Source organism: Notolabrus celidotus, chromosome 16, assembly GCF_009762535.1.
Source record: "Notolabrus celidotus isolate fNotCel1 chromosome 16, fNotCel1.pri, whole genome shotgun sequence".
NCBI classification, from domain to species: Eukaryota; Metazoa; Chordata; class Actinopteri; order Labriformes; family Labridae; genus Notolabrus; species Notolabrus celidotus.
Window position 1 is genome coordinate 9,343,881 of NC_048287.1, and position 18,109 is coordinate 9,361,989.

General features: G+C 39.4%; 1 protein-coding gene across 1 annotated transcript; it reads right to left on the reverse strand.

Moving 5' to 3' along the window:
* Nucleotides 1-669: 669 nt before the first annotated feature.
* tnfa (tumor necrosis factor a (TNF superfamily, member 2)) lies at nt 670-2,875 on the reverse strand. Its single transcript, XM_034705149.1, has 4 exons — nt 2,639-2,875; nt 2,495-2,522; nt 2,316-2,372; nt 670-1,508 (listed from the first exon to the last, which is right to left on the reverse strand). Exons 1-4 carry the CDS (start codon nt 2,786-2,788, stop codon nt 1,033-1,035), a joined length of 711 nt encoding a protein of 236 aa, XP_034561040.1. The 5' UTR covers nt 2,789-2,875; the 3' UTR covers nt 670-1,032.
* Nucleotides 2,876-18,109: the final 15,234 nt, after the last annotated feature.

Below are 18,109 nucleotides of genomic sequence, written 5' to 3' on the forward strand. Positions count from 1 at the left end.
GTACGCAGAAACTGACACAGCTTCCTGATTGGCTGAGACGCCTGCCAACCATTCTGCTGTCACAGCATGTCTGTTTTTGTTGTGCAGTGTGAGTGTGTCAGTCGCTGTTATTCTTTCCATGTCTAGTTGTCCTGAAGGTGTTCCCATCTCACCTGAGTGCACAAATCCTCCCACCCTCTCCATCCAGCCTTCACCTGTTCCTAACACCTGATCCCCATCAGATCTTTCTTTTTGTGCATACCTGACATACTGCTCCAGACAAAACAACACTGCTGAATTCATAAACCACACCAGCAAAAATTTGTAATGAATAGATTTAATATTTTTAGATATGGATGCTTTTGTGTAGCATACAGCATACAGTCACTGTCATTATGTTGGAGTGGTTCATCATTATTATCAACAGTGTCTCCCACAGGAATACTTTCAAACTGTCTTTATTCAAACATGTTCACAGCAGCACCGACACCATAACATCACCTGCAGGTGTCAATAAGATAAAACAACAGCTGGCTGAATACTTCAATAAATTATAAATAAATAAATAAATACATACATAAATACATAAATAAGACAAATATTAGGAAAACACACACTCATAAATATAAAAATAATAATGAATAAATAAAGTAATAAATAATGTTTTAAATATGTATGATCTTAGTAATAGATAAATCTTGTGGCTCACAGTAAACAGGCTTCAGGCCAAGTACATTAATACATTCATACAGTACAGCAGAAGGCACTGGCAGTAGTAGAACACAGTACATGGCACACAGTAGACAGTAGACAGTAGACAGTACACAGTACACAGTACACAGTACACAGTACTGTAACATACGGACCCATAGAGGTCTTCATGGAGACATGGAGCTCTGCGCTGCAGGCTAACTGTTAATGACTCTGTAATAAAGTCAGGTTTAAGATTCTAGTGCAGAATAAACTTCTTTAACATTCATCAGGTCTCACAGTGGATCAGTCTTGACCCAGTCCTGACCCAGGTCAATTCACATCCATCCTATCCTATCCTCCTCACAGAGCAAACACTCCGAAGAAGGTTTTCCCTGGGCTGTCCTCAAGGTCTTGCAGCATCCTCTCCTCCATCACCGTCTTCAGTCTGTCCCCCTGGTTCAGGTTAAACACTGCACCCATGTAGACCGCTGAGAACCAGCTGCCTTCCTGATCTGGGTCGCTGCTGTTGGTCTTCTGGCAGGCAGTGCGGACCGAGTGCAGGATGGTCTCGTAAGTCTTCTTGTTGTCGTCATTGCTGTAGGAGCTGCTCCAGCGCCTCACGGTGTGGCTCAGGTGGACCAGAGGCCTCTGAGAGGGGTCTTCATCATCTGAGATACTGCAGCTGACCCTGAAAGACGCCTGACTGTACACGAAGTAGAGCCCGCTGTGAGGAATCACAATCTCGTTTTTGTCAAGTTGAAAATCTCCCTGAGAGTGTGACTGGTCCACATTAGTACTCCACTCCACTGAGGTCTTCCTTTTAGGGTTGTGGTGTCCTGATGAAGAAAATGAAGAGAGGAGATGAAGATCAGAAATCATTGACACTTTGAGTGAAATACAGATTTGTTTACAGGTTATGGTGTGACACATATTCTCAGAGTGAAACTTTAGTCTCTGTGTTTTATCATTTCAGATAAAAACAGCTGTTTGTGGTTTTGATGCTGCTGATTTCATCCAGAGCTGTCTCAAATATCTAATACTCAGGTCTAACCCTTAAGAATATGCAAACATTCTTGAGTCTCTAAAAGAGATTCAGCGGGCTTAGAGATTTTTTTTTTTTTAAAACCACAGACTCCCTCCAGAACCCAGAGAGATTGAATACTCCTTCAGGACAACTTCAAACTACTCAAGAGACAAAAGGACTCCCCGAAGAACGTCAGCAAGGCCGTCCACAAGTTTACCTCGAAACTTCAGCTCTCTGTCAGAGCTTCAAGAAGCTTTATGACATGTCCTGACTGAATCCTGACCTGCATGAGGTCCTAGACCTGTTCTGGTATCCAGAGTGCCAACATAAGAAGCTAGGACTGCACTGATGGTTTTTAAACAGTATAACTCTCTAAAGAAGCTCTTAAGAAGCTGGAGCTGAATCAAGAAGCTGCAGAACTTTTAAAGGATCAAGAACCCTTACTCTAGTCCAGACCTATAACTCTGAGAAACTGGATCCAAGACCAGGAATATCAAAGTCATTAAGAAACGCAAAGTTCAGAATCTACACTGAGTTTCAGTCTACAATCTGTCCTCCATCCTCATACATATTTTGATCGTCTGCACCACAGTGATTCTTAGCATGCTCTGACTCTTACCTTCTAAATGAATGGCTGCTCTCACGTTTGAAATCTGCCTCAGCGTGTGACGAAGGTCTGCAGAGAAGAAAACACAGAGTTATTAAGTCAGTAACAGTCTAAAGTCTATAATGGGGGTCTTAATATGAGTCTTTAGACTCTAGAGAGTGTTAAGGAGCGGAGTCAAAAAAGATTCTCACCAAAACTGTCCTCATCTCGTCCTGGTTTCTGTTTGAAGAGGAGCAGAATAAAGACACAGTGAGAGGATGGTCAGGTCAGGTGAGCCCTCTGAGGAGTTATTAGAATAATGCACAGACTGAGCTGTCAGAGATCTGTGTTCTCACCTGTTGGTGTGTGGAGAACAGGAGGAGGGCAGCAGCAGCAACAGCGAGGCAGAGCGTGAAGGCGAGCAGAGCCGAGGTGACGGAGCAGCTCGCTCTGTGTTTCCTGCTGTCTGAGTCTGAGTCCATCTGAACCTTACACTCACTGTCCATGACTGTTCAAACACAAAAAACTTCCTCCTGATAGATCAAACTGAGGGTGTGTGAGGGAGTGTGTGAGAGTGTGTGTGAGAGCGTGTGTTCCTTCTATCTGTCTGACACTCTCTCAGCTAACGGCTCTTTTAAAACTCTCTGTGGAGGGAAACTCCGCTGATGTCACTCAGTGAGTGATGGAGCCCCCGACCACACACTCCTACCCACACACACACACACACACACACACACACACACACACATACACACACACATACACATCAATCAATTAAACACATGCTAAACTCTTTTTAAAGTTTGATCTACCTGGACACTGATCATGGCTAATAAATACTTTAATATGACATTGTTTATTTATCATAATTACTAACAACAGAGAGTATTTCCACCCTGAACAGCTCAGATGAAATAATGAAACCAGCAACAAACAGCTTATCATGACTGTTCTCTCCTCTGTCCTGCTTTTCAATGATCATCATTTTAACAAAAATAAACAAACAAGCAAATAAATAAAGTTGTATTTTCACTCTGTCTCTCAGTTCAAAGCTAGTTTTATTTCTGAGCTTAAACCCATGGTGAGAAATTCCCCCAAACAGCCTGATGATTTTTAAAGAGCGGAAACTGAAAGAGCACTTTCACTCATTGCTATCTGAGATTTGTGTTTTCATTATAGTTTTACAGCACCTCAGCTGACTCCTGCTTACATTTCTTTGTGAATCGATGTCTTTTAACTAAATCATATAAATGAACAAAGCATAATAATTAAATTGCTTAATGTGAAATGTAGATTTCTTTCCACCATCTGAGCCTATCACAGAGAATATCAGATTTTAAACTGTAAATAGCCTGAAGTGCATGTTTCAAACTGAATTAGGGTGTATCTGATCATATGTTGCTGGTTGTCTGGCGCACAGTCTGAGCGCTAAGTGAGGCACAGGGCCCAAAAAGGGTGTTCATTTCATTGTTCGTGGGTGTTTTGGGCAAATTATCAGAGTGTTTGTTCTCTTTCCCCGTGAGAGTCAGGTGTGCCAGTGGAACAGGTTTTATAATCTATATAAACTATTCCACTTGCTCTAGAGTGGGATTATGTTTTTACTTAAATTCTGGCCCCTCTCAGATGCATTATATACTCGACGGGCAGCTTTTATGCTTTGCCAGTATATGAGAAACATACTAGTAAATACACTAGTAGAGTTGCAGAGCACGACACTATGTACAAAATGAGTGTATTAATATCTGTATTCACACATCATGTACTCTGAATGCTCTGCGATTCATGTAGCTGTTGTTGAAATAAGTCTCAGCTGGGTTAACTCTAATTTGTAAATGCTAATTTATAATAATCTGATAACAACGCTGTACATTCATTATCGAGCTAGCTAGCTTTGGTGCTAATATTGCTTGCCGTCTCTTTGTAATGTGCTGCATGAGCTACCATAACATGCAAACTGTAAGACTGACCAGTACTTATTCTGTTCCTGTTCGGATATTAAATGGCAGCATAAACAGACAAACAAGCCTCCATTTCATCATTCTACACACCGCAGTCAAAAGGTTTAATGAACCAGCCAGCGGCAGTGAACTGCATCTGAGTGCTGCTACACCTGCTGGCAGGCATCATCTGAGGCTGTAGTTTTTTGGCTCATGCAGGGCTGAGGTGAAGCAGGTGTGTGACGAGAACACGATGAGGTTGTCCTCATTTTCTGGCATCATGCCGCCCCACTCCTGAGCGAACACCCCGACAGCTGTTGTGCTTATATGTGTTGGTTCTTGCGGGATGTGTGGGTAGATGTGCACAGTCAGGTGGTGTAGATGTTGTGTATTTATGCTTTCTATGAATGCTCTGTGCGGACTGTGACAACACATTTCCATATAAGGGTCCATCTTTGTAAAGCGCCCATCAATACTAACTAACCTCTCCTCTACAGTTTCTTCACAAGAGTGTATGCTGTCACCTCTACTGTTCATCCTCTACACTAATATATGTCAGAGCAGACATGAAAACAGATCCATTATAAAGTATGCTGATGATTCTGTCATTGTTAGTCTGCTCTATGATAATGAAACCAGCCACAGTCCTGTCATTGACCAATGTATCTAAAACCAAAATATGCTCATTGATTTTAGAAGGAATTATTACATGAGTGAAGTGACTCTAATCAAGGGTCAGCCTATCGAGTCTGTGCAAACCTATAAATACCCTGGGACCGTCATTGACATGAAATTCAACTTTGAGGCAAACCGTGTAAACAGGCTCACCAGCGTTTGCATTGTTTGAGGAAACTAGCATTCTTTCACACTGATAGAACTATTATGACCATGTTTTATCCTGCGGTTGTTAAGTCTATTCTGTCCTTTTCTCTAGTGTCATGGTTTTGCCAAATCTCTCTAAAGGAAAGAAATTCAATAAACCAGATTGTTAAATGGTCAAGCAAGTTGACTGGTGAGCCACAGGCATATGAAGCATCCCTGTACACTAAACAGGTACAGCAGATAGCGACCTCTATTTTAAATGATGCCTCACAACCTCTGCACAGTGATTTCCAGCTTCTTCACTCTGGATAACGGTTTTAAGTCCCAAGGTGCAGGAAAAAGAGGTACCAAAACAAGCTTTGTTCCTGTTGCTGTTACTGAGCTGAACAAGCCATAGCATTTCCTTTCTCACACAGACTCAAACTCCAATTTTGAGACTTATGTCCAGATTTTCTTATTTATTCATGTCATTTTAAAGTTTTGGTTGGTTGATTGTTTTCTGATATGCCTTCTAAATGGAACCTTTAGCACTTTTATCATTTCATCATGTCTATCGATTTTATAATTTTCATTGTTGTATTAGTTTTAGGATTTTTTAGTATGTTTAGCACATTAAGTAGTTTGGTCTGTCTTGTAATTCTGTATTGACCTAACAGCTCACTGGTTGCAAAACAACATTTCCTACGGGTACAAATACAGTAACCTGAACCTGAACCCCATTCACATACACTCACACATGGCTGGATACGCCATTGGGAGCAATTCAGGGACACTTGTATGATGTATGACTGCAGGAGCTCGGATCAAACCTCCAACCTTGTGCTTGAGAGATGAGCCACTGTACCCCTTGACTATGCTCTCCCTTCAATAAAGACTGAGTTGACCTGCTGTAGTTTCTGCAGGATGTGTCAGTTTTAGGCTGTGAGTTTGTCTGTCCTGATGATTATAATGATTCTCTCTGAGGCTGTTTGTGTCTCTGAACGCAACCTTTGTTTATCCTCACAGTTCATTATACAGAATCACATACAAGCATACAGCCTTTCTACCCGCATGCAACCATTTGTGTCATTTAAACCTAAAGTTTCACACTTTGGCTCTTTGACATCACAGGTTATGTGTTTGCGTGTATGTTTGTGTGTTGTGGTGAGCGGCTGTCTCTATGTGGGTCAGTCTGATGGAAACAGGTGGGCAATACACCTCATTCACTTATTCATACATTCACACACACATATACACATACAAACATACACACACAGTTTGATGTAACACTGTGATACTCGGTGAACAAAGGAGTTTCTGACGAGTCACTGTAGATGTCACTTCTCTTTAGTTAAAAATAGAAGTTAGAGCAGCTCATACAGTTCTGCTTTACAACAACCATGAATGGTATATCTCAGAGTCTGGATCAGCGTCAGTGTGGAAACAATATAAACAGAAAGGTGATAAACTTATGTGTGAAATAAAGAGCTGAGAGAGAGATGGACAGAGAGAGAGAGCAGAAGGGCTTTTTTTTAGTTGCCTGAAAAATGACCTTATCAAAGCTAAAGATGACGTGTGTGTGTGTGTGTGTGTGTGTGTGTGTGTGTGTGTGTGTGTGTGTGTGTGTGTTTAGGTGTGTGTGTGTGTGTGTGTGTGTGTTTAGGTGTGTGTGTGTGTGTGTGTGTGTGTGTGTGTATGTGTGTGTGTGTGCGTGTGTGTGGGGGGGTGGGGCTGAGACTGAATATCATCACAGCTTTACACACAGTAACCATGATAACCACCTACACAAACACCACAGTAACATCTCTGCTGAATAACAAGGATGATTAGACGGGAGTTAGTGTGTATGTGAGTGTGTGTGTTAGTCACAGATTGACTCGGATCAATGAGGATCGATCAATCTAATCTGAGACACTACAGGTTAAAATCTAAAACATCTAGCTGTACATATAAGAAGAGTGTAAGGGGCCGAGTTAATAAAACAACAAAGGAGAAAGAAAGAGGGAGAGAGAGAGAGAGAGAGAGAGAGAGAGAGAGAGAGAGAGAGAGAGAGAGAGAGAGAGAGTTATGATTGGACGTGTCCCACAGAATCTCAGAGCAGACTGCAGTGTTATCCAGCTCTAAACAAAAGTAGACGGTGGCCGACTACCTGAGCACTGTGACTGATCACACACTGAGAAAGACTTTACCCATGTACAGACTCAGCCAACCCAGCCTGGCTACAGACACAGGTAGACAGAGACAGTGACAGCTCTGTCCACACAGACAGGTGGAGACAGATACATACTTCCTGCTACACTTCAGCAGGTATGAAGGTATCAGAGAAGAGTACTTCTCAAAGATAAAAAATAAAACGTGTAACTTTGATTCTCTCTTTGAACAAACTAAAATGCAACATGTGCTGGGAGAAATGTGAGTCAGCTGCAGAGACGCAGTGAAATATGTCCATCTCTGTCACAGCCTGACGGACAGCCATCGCACCACCTTACAGGTGTTCTCCTCACAGCCCACACTCTACCTCCTGATTCATCTATCACATCATTACTGTCTGACATATGTTATTAACTGTTGATTTATGTTGCCGTTTTCTGAAATTTGAATTATCTTCGGACAGACACACACACACACACACAAACACACAAACAAACATACACACACACGCATGCACGCACACAAACACACACACGTGCACTCACACAAATACACACACAAAGGTTTACTGGTTTTAATTTTTTTTCTCTTTCTTATTAACCCTCCTGTTATGTTCATTTCTCTGGAACAGCAATAATGATCCTGGGGCATATTCAATTACCCAAAAGTGTCAGAACCCCAAAAAATCCCAATACACATTTGTTTTAATCAAATGTTTTACTCCATTACTAACCATTTAAATCAAGATTTGGTCCATTGTTGTTTTTTGATTCTCACAGATTATGGTTCAATGAGGGTCACTCACTCGTTTTCATTAAGAGTTATGTTAAAACTTGTTTAATGTACTTTGGAAAACCCTTAATATATATACAATAGGTTTACATGGCATAGATTTTTGTTTATTTTATTTTCAATTTTGAAGTGATGTTGATAAATCAACACGACGCCTCTTCTGTCACATGCTGCCCAGATTTTTATGCTGCGTTTAGCTGGTTTGGAAGGCATATATTGCCTAAAATAGACTTTAAAAAGGGTCAATTTGACACGCAACATAACAGGAGGGTTAATTAATTTTTTTTACAGTTATGATTTGCTGATTATACAAGCGACTGTTTGCCTGTAAATTATTGGTGTATATAATGTTGTCTGATGTGTTATGTTGTTTATGCTTAGGCAATATTGTCCTGACTTTCATGACAATAAAGCATTTCTGAATTGAATTGAATAAAATTTAATAGAATTGAATTGAATAGAGTGAGAGTGTGAGAGAGACAGAGAGAGAGAGAGAGAGAGAGAGAGAGCGAGAGAGACAGAGAGAGAGAGAGAGAGAGAGAGAGAGAGAGAGAGAGTATATAATGCCAACACACACACACACACACACACAGACACACACACAGACAGACAGACACACACACACACACACACAGAGAAATAACAGTTTTTGCAGTGTATTGTCAGAGGAAGTTGTGTCATGGTCTGTACTGAAGCTTTTGAAGTAAGTGAGGATAGCCACAAACACTCTGTATATTATTATCCTATCAGAATGACTACATCTGCTTTTCCAGTGAGGGGTAGGGGAACAGTAGGAGGGGGATGAACCTGAAAACATCACGACGGGGGGGATGTGAAAAAGACAGCATTTCCACCAACTGTCCCCTGTACTCTACACCCCCCTCACACACTTTCACACTGAAATTTGAGTATTTTTATTCAAAAATAAAAGTTGGTAAAAAGTCCCTGAAGTACCACAGCCTGCTTTCACATTTCCTCTGTTTCTACATCTGTTACAATGTCAAAGAGTGTTAATGTCAAACATATCCTCACAGCAACACAGGAACTCTCCAAGAGTGCGACTGAAACAGACCACTGATCTGCTTCCTCTTTATAGCTGCTATAGAAATGTATGTACACAATCACACACATTCCTCTAACACGCAGCGAAACTCAGTGTCAGAAAAAGTCCAAGAATATGGGGCACTGTTTGTAAAGTTGTGTACACTGAAAATAGCAGCAACATTTCTCCACATTTAGCTCCAAAACATCATAAAAAATGAAGTGTGAATTTTTAAAAGTCACTTTTCTATCACATTTAGATCAATATTTGAGATCTATTTCCACTTTATTTTTGTTGTGACAATATATTTAGGTTAAAATCACTGTTCATTTTAAATGCTAAATATATATCTAAATGTTAAATGTTAAATCTAAATGTTGAATGTTAAATCTAACTTTTAAATGTTGCTATGTGATGCTAAATATTTACCTAATATGTTGGGATACAGGGATTTTAACTAACTGTAAACATGTGTCACTACAAAATGATCACATATATTCCTCTAAATGTGATGAAAAAAAGGTTACTTTTTAAAATTCTCACTTCATTTTTAAGACATTTTAGAGTCAAGTGTAGAAAATTGTTACTGTTATTTTCAGTGTGCTCAGCTTTACAAACAGCGCCCCTTACAAGAAAACATGACGTCCCTCTCCATCAGAAAATAAAGATGTGACATGAATGAGAGGGTATTAACAGAGTAAAGGTGCATACAGCAGAGAGTGGAGGTGAAGACAGTAGGGTGTAGACAGTAGAGAGTGGAGGTGTAGACAGTGCAGAGGTAAGGTGCAGACAGCAGAGAGTGGAGGTGTAGACAGTGCAGAGTAAAGGTGCAGACAGTAGAGAGTGAAGGTGTAGACCCTGCAGAGGTAAGGTGCAGAGAGTGGAGATGTAGACAGTGCAGAGGTAAGGTGCAGACAGCAGAGAGAGTGGAGGTGTAGACAGTGCAGAGGTAAGGTGCAGACAGGAGAGAGTGGAGGTGTAGACAGTGCAGAGGTAAGGTGCAGACAGCAGAGAGTTGAGGTGGAGACACTAATGAGTAAAAAAGTTTGTAAAATAAGGTTTCTAGATGCTCTCTGCCCTTTTTACTGTTGGCTTACACTAAAAACAGTCTGTGTCTTAGTTTCAGCAAAAAGCAGATAAAGTCAAAGTTCAGTAACCTGCTCAGTGCTTTAAGACTGATCTCAGACCAGATAGACCTACCCTCTGTGTTAAAAGACAGATGTAAATAACTGTTAAAGAAGAACACACTGCCATATGTAGATTTTCATTTGTGAGGATTCTGTTTTTTCTAGCAGAGATGACGGTAAAGTTTTATAAAGCTTTATATAGAGTTGCCAATTATGACACCATATGTCATCAAACCCTTTAATTTAAATTTAGAAGAAAAGACTAAATGTGGAGTTTATCTTATATGGACAGTCTGCTGACTCACTGATTACATCCTGTTCAAGATTTTAACTCTACGGTCAGCTCATAGGTTTCCAAATCATTAATACTGATTAACATTTCACAACATTTAGACCTGTTGTGTTCATTCACAACAACAACAAAAAAGACTTTCAGAACATCTTCTTGTTTGCTTACTGTCTCAGTCTGATCAATTTCAAGTTACTCCTATATATTCACACCTTTGACTCTGTCAGATTGCATCAACCTTAACTTTTTTAAGGTTAACTTTTTTACTCACTCACAAATTTGTGTTTCCTGTGTGTGGTTGACTACCTGTTTCCTGACTATGTGTTCTTTTCCTGAGCAACACTAACCACGCCTACACTCGGTCTACAGTTTTTACGTGATCATTCATCTTCCTGCAGCTTTGCTTTCCTTTAAGTGGAAAAAAGCTGTGCATCACTAAACAGCAGCTAAACCACATGAAGAGGCGATGATGGTGAAGATGATTCTGATGATGGAGGTGAGGAGGAGGAAGCTGGTGATTCAGAGAGATTAGAGGTAGTTTGAGGACGGCAGAGGGGAAAACCCCACATCTCCCCTTCATGGATTGATTCCCTTTATAACATAGATATATAGCAGACATAAATACATGTGATACCATACAAGGTATGGTTAAATATGATACAGAACTAAACGATGCAAAATGATGAGATACAATAGGAAACAATGGCATACCATAAGATACATTACTTTAGGATACGATGTAAAACGACACCATACGAAAGATGTGATACAATACGATATGATATGATACGATACGATATGATGCATCACGCAATGATATGATAAGATGAGATACAATACGATATAATAGGATATGATACGATACGATACGATGCAATGATATGATATGATATGATATGATATGATATGATATGATATGATATGTTATATGATATGATATGATATGATATGATATGTTATATGATATGATATGATATGATATGATATGATATGATGTGATATGATATGATGTGATATGATATGATATGATATGATATGATATGATATGATATGATATGATATGATATGGTATGGTATGGTATGATATGATATGATATGATATGATATGATATGATATGATATGATATGATATGATGTGATGTGATGTGATGTGATGTGATATGATATGATATGATATGGTATGGTATGGTATGATATGATATGATATGATATGATATGATATGGTATGGTATGGTATGATATGATATGATACGATATGATGCATTACGCAATGATATGATACGAAACGATATGTTACCATATAAAATAACAGGATAGGATGCAATACAATACGATACAATATGAAATTTTATGTTACGATAGGAAATGTATGAAATAAATGATGTGATACGCAATTATACGATACAATACAATATGATACGATATAAAAGGAAACAAAACGAGACAATACGAAATGATACGATACAGCTCTAATGTAATGAATGTAACACAATAAAACAAAACAATTCGATGTGATAGGATAGGGTTAGTCCCTGAATTCTGAAATACCCCCAGCTGAGGTAAAACAAAGCACAGTCATGTTTATCCATTGGTTAAACACATTTGCTTTACTCAATAGTGTTAAAAGTACATTGGACTGAAGAAACTCTTATGACGGTTGATGTTTGGATCTAACCAAAAAACAGAAAACTTGAAAGAATGAGGTCTCTCTAAAAGTGACGACATGTTTTAAACAGAGTTAGGGTTTACACAGTGACACAGTGACACAGGGACACTCAAACTTCTGTCCTCTGAGAGCATTTACAGTAAGATTCTTCAACAGGAGTGAAAAAAAAAATGTTTTCCTCTACAGTCTGAGGTTGGTAAAATAAAGCGGTTACAGTAGTTTTGTTTCTGTTAAACTCTGAGGAATTTTCACACCTCTAGCGACGTAAACTCCTGGGTCATATCTAAAAATAAGTCCAATGTTCACAGACAGATGTAAGAGGATGTTTCATAAGAAGCTCTATTTTAGTCATAATGGAAGAAGTCAGTGTGAAAATCCAGGGAGAGTTCAGTCTCATGACAGGTTGTATTTCACTGAAGATTTTCTACTTGTTTGGACATATTGGTCCACATCCAGACAGATTAAACTAAAACATCATGATGGATTAAACTAAAGTCCTGTGATTCATTAAAGTGGGTCAGACTGATGTGTGAAGATTTTTCTGCATGAATATGGACATTTTTTGTGTTGTAATCACACACATACACATACACACACAATCACACATTTGTAAAAGGTAGGCAGGAAACCACAAGTTTCGTACACAGCATACCTTGTTCACCGCCTTGACAAAACTCTGCCACCTCCCTTTTTCCCCTGACCCTCCGGCTCGTGTCTGGACAGGTAGGATAGAAAGTTCTTAGGAATCCTAAGTTGCCTAATTCAGCAATGGTTTCATAATTCTGGTGTTTCCTTTATTCACAAAAACATAACATCATAATCTCACAGTCATGTTGTAACAAGTGCACACATACGTGGAATTATTTCTATTTTGATTCCATTTTGCAGTAGATAGATAGATAGATAGATAGATAGATAGATAGATAGATAGATAGATAGATAGATAGATAGATAGATAGATAGATAGATAGATAGATAGATAGATAGATAGATAGATAGATAGATTGATTCTCCTGTGGCTACCCTGAAATTCTTAAACATGATTGGCATTGTACTCACTCATGTGTTAATGATTTCAGTGAACCTGAACCAGTATTACCTGTATATGGATAGCATGATTGGCTATTTGCCATGTCAGAGGCATTACTTACATTCAAATCAGCTATTGCGTTTCAGCAAGCTGCAGAGACAGTAGTTTCTGTGGATTTGAATATTATTTTTGTTGAGGCTTTGACTTTGGAAAATCACCTTCATTTTGAGTCCTTAAAGAGTTCAGTTCAGCAGATTTAAATGTTAATACTCTGTCAAGTTACATTTTTAATGTTAACGTTAGAAATCTACAAAAATTTAACATTTTTTAAATATTTTATAAAAAGAAGTTAAAGTAGATGTGATTATTGGAAGTAACCCCCCTAGGTTTGGGGTAAGCCACTAATGTTTTCCACGCCTGGCTACCCTTCAACAGTCAGTGCCCCAGTTTGGCCACCCAAGTCAAAACTGTGTGGCTCCGCCACTGACCCTCTCTGCTTTTAAGAGTAGACTTCAAACTTTCCTTTTTTGATAAAGCTTAGAGTTAGGGCTGGCTGAGGCTTGGACCAGCCCTAAGGTATGCTGTTATAGGCTTAGACTGCTGTAAGCTTAGACTGCTATAGGCTTACACTGCTATTGGCTCAGACTGCTGTTAGGCTTAGACTTTTATAGGCTTAGACTTTTATAGGCTTAGACTTTTATAGGCTTAGACTGCAATATGTTACCTCACTTATGAAACAGTCAGTAAATCAGACCTAAAGTCTGAAAATTTGAATCAATACAAAAAAATCTGTTATTTACCTCTGATACTCTCTTAGGCCCTACTTTCTTTATTTGTTCACGGTTCATTTGCTGTTTTTCTTCTAGTTTTGTTGCTTAGTCTGTGTCTAATGCAAAACAATCTGAATGAACCAATTACACTATTTCTCAATTTCTAAAACACATTTCTTGACATCCACCATGGTTCTCTCAACACTATAAGCACAAAACCCAATTTTCAAATTACGTTCACCAAACCTCTGACTCTTCCTGCAAAACCAAACAATGTTGTCAGATCATACTCCAAGTCAATCAAAATTAATAACAATGCTGAGCAGTCATAACACACTGCATAACAAAATTAATAACACAATGCTCAGGACATGAAGCTGTAGAAATAATGATTATTGTTCACAGTAGGCTACATTAATTTTGCAGGGAAAAAAATGCTCTTTGAATTTAGCAACTGTATACAGTAAAAAATAAAGTAAACACCAATATAAATGAGAAGAACATTATAGTGTAATCTACAAAATCAAACTGAAGTTCTTGCAGTATCTACAATCAGTCAGCCACAGCATCATGTCTACGTGCTGGGTCAGGCCACAGGACTTCATCAGGATCACAGGTTCAGACAATAGAGTTTAGTGTGGTTATGCAGGACCACATAACAGCAGGAACACAACAACTAGTTTCATGGTGTTTTCACCAATCAGAATCAAGCACATAATGCAAGCAGTTCATAAATTTATATAAAGTAAAGATGCCTTTTCTGAAACCAGAGGTGTTGCGTCTGCCCTTTAGCCTAACTGTTTGTCATCCTAACCTGTTAAAGCCACAGACCACTGACACAGTTAAACACTGTTTCATTATGAGCCTTCGAACACGTTAAGCTTTCCTGTCACTGAGTTTTTAACTTTGAGAAACTCTGCTGAGAGATTAACAGCTTTACTTTATTGTATTGATTTATTTATTGGTGATGAGGTAGGATGGACCTGTTTACATGTTGATACAAATTCTCACACTGAGGCTCACCTGGTGCAGTAGGTTTAGCTAAGTGTCGCCCTACAAGCAAATAGACCTTCTCTGAATTCTGAAGAATGTATTTTAAATAAAAAAATAATTGTAAACCATCAAGATAAACAGTGTCTAAGTCAACGACTGGTCGTGTGGCTCCTCTATCATCCCTGTTTTTCAGTTATAAAAGGTAAATGTACTGTGTTTATCCAGCTCTGTCTCTAGTCCTCTGACCACACAAAAGCACTTTTACATTTCATGTCACACTCACACCACAGTCACACACTGATGGCACAGGCTGCTGGCACAGCTACCTAGGCAGTTCAGGGTTAAGTGTCTTGAAGTCACTCTGAGTTGAAGATTTATTTTAAAGTTTATACTATCCATCCTGAAGGGCAAAACACAGTAATATTTCAGAAAACATGACGACATTACAAAAAACACAACAACAATTCACAGAACACAACGACATTATGACTTTGCTGACTGTGTGTTGACTGTATGCAGACTTAGGAAGACAGTTTCAGACTATAAGCTGTCTGCATTCAAAACCTTTGCAGACTGTAAGCAGACTGTTTCAGACTCTTCGCAGACTCTTGGAAGACTGTGCAGACTCTTTGTAGCCTGTATGCAGGCTGTATGCAGGCTGTATGCAGACTCTTTGCAGACTGTATGCAGACTCTTTGCAGACTGTATGCAGACTCTTTGCACGCTGTATGAAGCCTCTTTGCAGGCTGTATACAGACTGCATTCAGACTCTTTGCAGGATGTATGCAGACTGTATTCAGACTCTTTGCAGGCTGTATGCAGACTGTATTCATACTCTTTGCAGGCTGTATGCAGACTGTATTCAGACTCTTTGCAGGCTGTATGCAGACTTTATTCAGACTCTTTGCAGGCTGTATGCAGACTCTTTGCAGGCTCTATACAGACTGTCACAGACTCTTTGCAGGCTGTATGCAGACTGTTTGCAGGCTTTATGCAGACTATTCAGACTATTTGCAGGCTGTATGCAGACTCTTTGCAGACTTTATGCAGACTCTTTGCAGATTGTATGCAGACTCTTTGCAGGCTGTATGCAGACTCTTTGCAGGCTGTATACAGGCTGTATGCAGACTCTTTGTAGGCTGTATACAGGCCGTATGCAGACTTTGCAGGGAGATATGCAGGAAACAGTCTTCCCTGCTGTCTGTGTCAGTTAAAAATGGCAAATGGACTGTGTCTTTTCAGCTCTGTCTCTAGTTCTCTGAACACCAAAAGCACTTTTGAATTTCATGTCACATTCACCCATTCACACCCCAGTCATACACTGATGGCAGAGGCTGCTGGCACAGCTACCGAGGCAGTTCAGCATTAAGTGTCTTACCAAAGGACACTTCAACATGTTAACAGTAGGACCTGGGATCAACTTCGGACCATCTGACTGACAGATGACCCACCAGCCTGCAGGTGGTAGCAGAGAGACATTTCTCATGAAAAAAGACCTAAATAGCAGGGGTCTGCAGTGTGGAGGTCCATCCTGATCTGTGTGAGAGATAGCAGAGTTCATGTTAGTATCAGACCCTGAGCTGACTTCCAGAAGAAGCCATGTGGTTTTGAGGATAAGCAACATGTTATTATGTTTTGTGAATTGATGATGTGTTTTTTTGTAATGTCATTGTGTTTTGTGATTTGTTGTTGTGTTTTCTGTAAAATTGTCGTGTTTTCTATAATGTTGTTGTGTCTTCTGTAATGTCGTGTTTTCTGAAATGTTGTGTTTTGCCCTTCAGGATGGATAGTATTACCTTTAAAATTAAGCTTCAAATCAGAGTGACTTCTGAGGCGCACAGGAACTGAAGGGATAAAAAAATTCCAGGAAGGAGTGAAGTTTCTTTGAGGTTAATTTGATATTTTTTGGCTGTTGTTGAATTTCTAAACTCCATTCATCAGTGGAAGGAGGACAACCAAAAGAGGATGATTTACAAAGCTGGAACATTTACTGAAGCTTGGCCCAAGAGAAACAACATGTCCCACAGCATGAAGTCACCTTGAAGGACTAAGGCTGTTTCCGAAACGGCCTGCTAGATACTACTTACTAATGTAGTAGGCAGTAGGTATTGCCTACTACATACTGCTTTTGAATTTAGTATGTAGTATGGCTGTTCTGTTCGATCTGTGTTGCAGTATGCTGGGTCAGACATCACTGGATTTCCGGTTTCGGAATGCGGAAGTAAACAATGGCGAAGCCGATAGAGAAACTGCTTCTTTAGCATCACTTATGATTTAAAAAGTTAGGAAGTGGTTTATAATTAATTTGATAACTTCCAAAGCAACTGAAAACGGATTTCCTCCCGTCAAGAAAGAAGGAAAAAGAAAAAGCGGAACAAACGCTGTGCATTGTGGGAAACAGTACGCGAGGCAGACTGGTCCGATGCATGCTGTGAAATTTTCCCGAATCCATCCAGGGAGTTTTGGCATACTGCAGATTTTGCTCTTGTTCACATACTACTTACTACATACTGAATTTTGGCCAAATCAGTACTTAATAATAATAATAATAATAATACATTTTATTTAAAGGCGCCTTTCTCGGCACTCAAGGACACCGCACAGATAGAAATATATACATACACGAATTCACATTAAAGGAAACAAAATCAGAGTCAGAAATGAAAACAATATAAACTAACAAGGGGTAAGAAAAAAAATAGAAACAATAACAAAATGACAGTGCAATTGGAGTCAGACGGAGTAAGTGGTTTTGAACAGATATGTTTTGAGTTGTGATTTGAAATGGGGGAAAGAATCTGTGTTTCTGAGTTGAGGTGGCAATGAGTTCCAGAGACGGGGAGCAGAGCGTCTGAACGCTCGGCTCCCCATAGTGGTGAGACGGGCGGAGGGGACAGATACACTGCTAGTATAGTAGGCGGTTTTGGAAACAGCCTAAGACTCCACATAGATGAAAAATAGCCATGTCACTCTGTATGTCTAGCTCCTTTAAAAAAACTAAACAACATTATTCTTCCCCATGATAGGTCTGCACATCCTATCACTACCAACACACATATCTACATTCACCTGGTGTCCAAACCGTCCAGAAACTAAACACACAGCTCAAATGTTCTTAACAATAAAGATATCAAAGGTAATCATAAATCCACATTAAGAGATAACAATGAATACTGAATAAACTTCAATCAGCAAAGTGAATATCTCCGGCGTAAGGAAGTCATGTTTG